Genomic DNA, 7,748 nt, shown 5'->3' with positions numbered 1-7,748 from the left:
AGATATCATAACCCAGTTTCGTCGCCTTGGTCAACAAGTCCATCTGCCACATTAGTCAGCTATAGCTGCTCTACTCAGATTATGAGGATTGAGCTCTTTTCACCAAGTTCTGATAAGATAAATAAATAAAGGTTCTACTTCCCGTATGCATCAAGAAATTTGTGAGGCTGATCTGTGAAGTAGTCAGGTAGCCATGGAACAAACACATCAAATGAGACTCCTTAGTCAGGCTGGTTCAGATCAGAACTGTAACAATCAACCGGCAGGACTCTGTACAAAATGCCGCCCAATAATATTCGTAACATCAGAAATCAGATGCTACTCAACATCACGCTGCACATCAGATCAAACTCAATTCACACTTGTGTGGGCATTGCAAAAGAAAAAAAAATAAGGAAAGCAAAGAAATTATTCCCGTAGAAGCACTGTAAAAAACACAAATATACATGCTTGGCCTTGGAATAGCACAGATTGAGTTTGCACAAAAAGTAGCATTCCTCTCACTTATAATGAGATCTTTGGCAGTTCGACATAATCTTACAACATCGCTATATACGCCTCTTATGGTACAACACTACTCAATGAACAAAAGAATGGTAAAAAAGGAGTCAAAAACTCGAGGTGCCACCTGCCCCTATCAAATGATAACAATCACAATGGAGATAGCATATCCTGTTCACGAAATTCTAGCAAGCTGACTTATCGAATGATAATCTGATTATAATTGAGGCACTGTTAAGACCAGAAATCCGTTGCTCAGCTTGCTCAACATAATATTCCTTTGGTCAATGAGATGGTGCGTCTCCATTCACAGAATAGTTTAACTACGCCCCATAAGAAATATGGTGGCACTGATGCATATGCAAAATTGAGTCCCTGATCCACTTCCATCACACAGGAGACTGCCAAATAATCCAAATCCAACATAACGTTCAGTAGTAGATGACCACCAATCATATCAGTAGGAGAATGGATGAAGTTAGATATACTGCTTCTCTGCTTAACTGTAAGAGCTCAATAACTGTATGTTCTTGTTTCAATTTGATTCCAACAGTAGTTCAGGAGCAAGAGATATGCCCAGATGTCAGCCGAAGCACAAAAGAACTAGCTTTGGCGACCTCATTGGCATCGTCTTTCTCTGAAAAAAGTATGGGTATAGGCACAAGAAAGTATCAAAAAGTCTCAATGCTCTGTTCTGCACATGCACTCTAGACATCGTGGATGTCTAAATATGCTTCTTGCAACAGGTCTCTCATGAACTTGCTTAGTTTGCTGTATGAGTTTTCTTACTCTTGTTTCAAACTCTTGCCACTCGATTGTGGCATTCTTCACAAGTATGCTAGCTAACCGCCGTTTATTTGGTCTTATTGTGGGAAGATTCCCACCACCATAGTACATGCGGTAGCCTTGAACAAGAGAAGAGAACTGACTTCCTGGGTCAGTCATAGCAAATGCATCGGCAGCTGCACATGCAATGAAGTCCAGAGCTGCCAACTACGAATGGGAGGAGCAGAAACAAATTATTCAATAAAGTGTAGCCATAATTCACAAGATAATAATGTAAATTGCAAAAATTTATAACCATTTCCTTATCATTTATGTCACCCTAGCAGTTACTGGCTTGCTGCACTCATGAATTACCTTTATATTGAGAGTTGAATATAAAATTAGCACTTCCCTGGCATTGCATATGTTAACCTCTATATATGTGACAATCATGTTAAGATGGAATCTATTCAGTCAGTCTACAGACAATTAGGAACAGGCTACCTACATTTTCTATATGGATGCTTACTTTCTATATATTTTTTACTAACACTGTCTAAAACATCTTTCTACCTAAACCATACAAGAAGAGGTCAAACAGAATATCTTGCACAAATTTACCTGAGATGAGAAATTCCTAAATGGTTCAAGCTCAGATGGAGAAAGAAGGGTTTCTTTAGTTACTAAAGCAGGATAAAGACGACTTATGGCAGCCATCCTATGCCTCCCTCCATAAATTTCAGCACCTGCAATGTAAATATTTGTGCTGCGCTTGAAACCAATAGCAGCTAGCATAAGCACAGCCTCTTCAGGTGCAAGGGGACATTTGCCTTCAGACCGTAAGAAAGCAGCAGAGGGCAACCTGCCACAGTATGGTACTATCAGAAAAAAGAAATGCTTGTTGATGGAAAAAGGCAACAATAGATCAATATTACGATGGTATTTTGGTTTAACATAACAATTTCCCAGCATAGACAGGAAAATATCGTTAATGGTCACCTAATCTAGAACTGAATACATACTTTGTCGTCTTCTTCAGTTCTGTCAGGACAGGAAAGTGAATTTGGCGATAAGCTTCTAATTCATCTTCCTCATCTTTGCCACCACCAAAGTAACACAATGAGTATGCAACCATATCAATCTCAAACCTGAGATGAACAGCCAGGTATTTGGATGCATCACTCTTGTTTGCACTGGGGGCAGACTTGACAGCAAACGGACCTAAAAGAGTATCCTTCAAAGGCGACAAATGGGACCTATGGCCATGTAACCTCTCTACAAGAAGTGCACCCATTTCTTGAATTTTGGGTACAAAACGAAGAGCATGGAAGTTACATCTGCATCGCAGTCTCTGCAGAACAGTACATGAAAACAGTAGCAAGGTAAGTAATATTCATCTGCAATTCTATGTGCTGCCAGTCATTCATATCTAGGCAGTTCAACATGTAAGTTACACTACTGTACTACACAATTCCATAATGCTGATACTAAAATAACCATTTCCTGTCCCAGTAAAAGTGTAAATGCATCACAGTGTGAAACAATTCAAGAAAATTAGTGAACTTGTACATGCAAGGAAACCATTCAGGTAAATGGTGGTGATCAGCATAATATGACAAGTTGACAACTCCAGTCAAAAGTAAGCGTTGTACTAGAACAGGTGCAGTTGAATTTTACATTTGAGAAACAATATCTTTATGATAAATAAATAGGCCATAAGAAGATGTTTGCGTAGTAGATTTGTTCTAAAACGTACTTTCGTACTGTTACAACTAACAATTTTATTAGATTCCACAGATATACTACAAATAATAAATTAGCAACCCAAATGATGGTGCAGAGACCATATCAAATGATCAATGTCCAAAATGAACTTTGTGTGACGGATGGGAGCAATACCTGAAGGTCAGAAGGTATTGGGTCAAAAGATAAGCGATTGCCAAATCCTATAAAGTGAACAACTCTGTTCCTTAGCAAAATTGGCAGTATTTTTTTCACGTATAAACTGGGCTTTGCCTCTTTCATGACATCTGTATCATTAACCTACAAAAGAATAGAAGTTAGACATGAACTATAAGACAATCTTTCTGCAATGTACTTCATGTAACTTTATACGAAACAGAGATCAACTACTTACAAGACTACCGATCGCCTCCAGGTCTAATGATTGCAGCTCTACTGGAAGATCCTTTACAATCCGAATATCAGATTTCAAATAATTGATAAAATAATCCTCCTGATATATATCGCCAAACTGACTAAGATATTGAATTTAATTTGTCATTTATGGAGAACATAAGATTCAGTCACTAAAACAAGATATCTGAAACACCAGAAATAAAACAGTTGTTATTAAAAATGATAAAGTATACCTTTTGTCCAGCCAAACATTACTGTACAAGAATTTTGGAATGACAAGAGTTGCATTGAGCAGCCGGGAGATTGTAACAGCATTGCAAATCTGTTAAACAGAAGAAAAGAAATTATCAAAATCCCTAAAAGCCTGAAAAAAGATTGTTCACTGAAAAGATTATACCCAGCAAATCTGTTAAACATAGGATTCAGTAACAGCATTGCATAGCTACGAAAAAAGATTGAACTACTTCCCTGAAAGCCTGTTCTGTTATGCAGTCATTCAATTCAATTGAACCCAATATTAAGCAAAATTCTTGGATTAGGATTCATGCAACAAAGATTTCTTGTGATCCTTGGCCGAGTTACATTATTATAGTAGGTCTAACTTTCTATTGAGTCTACAGAAAATTAATAGATAATGTTAGTGGTATAGTGGATGGTTAGGTCACAACTAAATTAGAAAGGCAAGTTCTATTTAACTGTGAAGCCTATAAAATAAGACATTGTGATATTGACAACCCTGCATTCTTAGTTCTAACAAAACAAGGGCAAAAAGTCATTTCTTATGCAACAAATGCACACAAGTGATCTCTACACATGAGATTAAAAGAAATTTCAGCAGAAGCTTTGAGGAAGAAGATTGAATCTACATTTGATGCTACACATCTACTTAGGATTACTGGACTACTCACCGCAACCCTTTGCTGGTTTATGCCACCATTCGCACTGATCATGATGTAACCATTGGTTCCCTCTTCAGTTACAAAGAATGGATGTTAAAGAAAGAAACCAGTGAATAAAAAAATATGCAGGAAACATGAAAATAAACCTATGCTAGTATCAAGATAAATGCAAATTGACAACATCCAGTAACAAAAACTGGTAATCACCTGATGCTTCCCAATCCCTCTGGTCAGAACAAGGTCTCCACATAGTAGCATTTATCGGCTCTTCCCACAAATCGTTAGGTTCAGGCCTGGTCTCTGCCTAGGTAATATGTGACCAACGACATTTGTCAATGCACATGTATGTGCAATATATGACCAATTTTGAAGATGCAAAAAACATGTAGCTGCATTTGTGAATGTTACCTCTGCCAAAGCATGAGCTGCCAAAGCAAGCAGCCGGGTGAGCATAACCCTGTGTGGCCCCTTCCCCTTAGCCACGCCAGCCACCTCTTCCTTAAAACATTTAAGGTATTAAAAAAATCATGCATGAGTAACAGTGAACTGAATATAGCAACATATCATGACAACTTTAAAAGGGTAAATGTCATGGCGTGTCCAAAATTATGTTACCATAAAACAGTATCAGTTTGGGTGCAAGATAATACTATGCCCTGGAGACCTTATTAATGTAAGTGGAAACTTAGTCTGCACTAATAGCACTAGATACAGCGATTGAACAATGCAACACTATGTTTTGATGGCTGCGCACTAGTGCAGCATAAGAACACTCTTCGCCCCCCACCTCTGTCCTAAAATTACTCAGAAACTGTTGACGCAAATTTAGGGCCAACACACGAAAGCACTCGAATGTGCAGCCTGCAAAGACGCTCCTTGATGCGTCGATGCGGAGGCCGGTCAAACCGGTATGGCAGGCCGGTCAGACCGCTATGCCAGGGAGCCCGGCGAGAGACCAACGAACGCCCGCCCGGGAGGGATCCCGTCAGGGCAGGCGCACCTTGCGTTGCCCTAGGCTCGGTAGGCTAGCTAGGGCGCCTTCTCAAGCCATGGAGACAAGAGAAGAACAGCACATGGGGTTGGAAAAGTAGGGTAAAGAGGAAGAAAGGTAAAAAGATAAAAGTATAATTGATAGATTCGATTGGATGCCTCTCAATCGGTCGTGACCCTTTATATTTATAGGGAGGGGAGGTCTTGTCCCATTAGGAGTCGCAAATCCCATGTCAAAATACAACTCCTAACTCGGACTACACAAACCAAACCGGTCTGACCGCCCTGGCAAACCAGTATGACCGGTTTCCCTGGGTGCAGATCTTCCCAAGGTCATAACTCTCTCATCGAAACTCCAAATCGGACGTTCTACATATGCATTTTGATCTACTCAACAAGAGCTACACAATGGTGAAGTCCAACTTGCATTTTGAGCACTTTGACCAAACCGGTCTAACCGGTTTGGAGACCGGTTCAGAGACCTGCTCGTCCATATCTGCCAATTTCCGTCAACAGAAACCAAGCTAGATTACGAGGTGGAAGTGAGAAATGGCAGAAATACACTCTTGGTTAAGTTTGTCAACAACAGATTCCTCGTTCTACATTATATCACTCCCCACATCAACCTAACCGGACGAAAGCTACGAGACACTCATCAGTCACTAAAAGGAGCCAGCCATGGCATTACCAGAGTGGAGAGCGACGAGTTGTTGCTGGCGGTGGCGTCCGCGCGGGGCGGGTGGCGGCGCAGCCGGAAGTGCGGGCGCGCGGCGGGGTCCTGGAGGCGGGAGAACATCCACCAGTTCATGACGAAGAAGAAGGCCACGAGGGCGCCCCACGCCAGCAGCCCGCGCGGGCGCCGCCACCCCCTCCGTTGCTGCTGCTGCCGCCGCCTCGCCCGCTGCAGCGGGGCGGCCGCCGGGGAGCTCGCCGCCGCCAGCAGCGGCAGCGGCGGGGGCGCCGCCTCGGGCATTCCGGGGCGCTGGATTTGGATCTCGGCGAGCCGCGGGTTCGGTGGGAGTGGGAATCGAGCAGGAGCAGGAGAAGCGTAGTGGCTCGTCGGATCCCGCGATCGCCGCGGGATTAGTTTAAGCCGCGAGTGTGATTGCCAGGTTAACTTTCTTTTTTTTAATTTTTTTGTGCAGGCTGAGCTCTGCAGATCGAAGACGAGGAGATTTGCGGGGGCAGGACAGCAGGAGTGGCGGGGAAGGAAGGAAGCCGCGACCGGTCACGTGCATCGCGCGTGCGCCTTTTGCTCTCCCTGGGATTTGCTGCAATTGCGAGTGTCAGGTGGATGTCTGTTGTAGTGCTTGTCTACGCGCGATAGCTCGGTCCTTTTCATGGGCCTGTTCGACAGGACTTCTAAACCAACTGAAAAGCTAAAATGGCTGATTTGTTGTAAGAGGAAAATACTGTTCGGTGGCTGATAAGCTGGCTGAATAAGCTGAAGCGAACAAGCCCCATATCTCAAACCCAGGCTGTATCCAAACGCCATGAAAAGGATGAACATCAATCGAATTGGGCAACCAAAACTTGGGTGAATGTTCTAGCCACCCGCACCTGAACATTGGCAAGAGTTGTCTGAGGAGTGACAATGGGAATATGGGTCTATGCAGAGCATTTTGGTAAAAGATGTTATCAAAAGAGACGTTGGCCTTACCAAAGTTTTTTTCCAAACCGACCTTACCAAAGTTTTGTCTTCAGCAGTCTTCCTTTCCCCAATCCAACTACCACAATGAGAAAGTAGATAAGAAAAATAGTACTCCAGCAGTCTCCCTTTCCCTTTTCCCAATAATTATAGGGATAATCTAATAATTCATCCCAACTCTCCCTAAATATTTAGGAGGAGTTGTGACTCTCCAAATACGGTAATTAGATTGGGATGAGATTATTAGGAGACTGCAAAAGCAACTCTCCCAATAACGATGAAAGAGATGTTGGGATATCTTTATTAACTATTTATTGGGAAATATTTATTGGAGAACGGCTGGAAATGCTCTCAACGAGGCATCATGCAACTAAGCTCAACTTCATAGAGTTGGTCAACTTCTGGTGAGGCATGTTTGAGAACAGCCGTAACATCCCTAGTTTTGGTAGGCTAATTAAAGTGTTTAAGGACCCAAATTAGCACTAAGTTCAAACTTGCCTTGAATTGAATTGCAAATTCACTTAAACACATGAAATGTTACCAAAAGGGGCAAATTTGAACCAAACCAAGTCAAACAAAGGGCTAAGTATGAAAAACACTCAAACTAGGTTGGAAATGTAGGAAGCACCTCAAATATCCAAAAGACACATTTGAGTTGAAATTTCAAACCCTTAAGTGGCTAAAAATGCCCTAAAAACACTTTTTGGGGGCAGTTTATAATTTCAAATTTTATACAACAACTCAAAGTTTTGCCAATATAAAGTTGTAGAACTTTTCAAACCTCACAACTTTTCTTATTTAAACTT

The 7,748-nt window shown here is 41.8% G+C and overlaps 1 protein-coding gene across 1 annotated transcript; it reads right to left on the bottom strand.

Moving 5' to 3' along the window:
• Window positions 1–417: 417 nt before the first annotated feature.
• Window positions 418–6,535, bottom strand: LOC101756482 (uncharacterized protein At1g04910). Its single transcript, XM_004965054.2, has 10 exons — window positions 5,983–6,535; window positions 4,713–4,802; window positions 4,512–4,608; window positions 4,314–4,375; window positions 3,639–3,727; window positions 3,404–3,524; window positions 3,166–3,309; window positions 2,289–2,617; window positions 1,888–2,128; window positions 418–1,494 (listed from the first exon to the last, which is right to left on the bottom strand). Exons 1-10 carry the CDS (start codon window positions 6,265–6,267, stop codon window positions 1,183–1,185), a joined length of 1,770 nt encoding a protein of 589 aa, XP_004965111.3. The 5' UTR covers window positions 6,268–6,535; the 3' UTR covers window positions 418–1,182.
• Between the last annotated feature and the right edge of the window lie 1,213 nt (window positions 6,536–7,748).

This window comes from Setaria italica, chromosome IV (genome assembly GCF_000263155.2).
Source record: "Setaria italica strain Yugu1 chromosome IV, Setaria_italica_v2.0, whole genome shotgun sequence".
NCBI lineage: Eukaryota > Viridiplantae > Streptophyta > Magnoliopsida > Poales > Poaceae > Setaria > Setaria italica.
The sequence above is the reverse complement of the archived record's forward strand: the minus strand, read 5'-3'. Positions and strand labels throughout refer to the sequence as shown.

Bases quoted from the DNA above. Each gene is read 5' to 3' on its own strand.
- LOC101756482 (XM_004965054.2), bottom strand. From the start codon at position 6,267: ATGCCCGAGGCGGCGCCCCCGCCGCTGCCGCTGCTGGCGGCGGCGAGC. The intron at 4,376-4,511 runs GTGATTACCAGT...TTGTAACTGAAG, and splicing joins GAGGGATTGGGAAGCATCAG to AGGGAACCAATGGTTACATC. The intron at 2,129-2,288 runs GTATGTATTCAG...ATACTGTGGCAG, and splicing joins GAACTGAAGAAGACGACAAA to GTTGCCCTCTGCTGCTTTCT.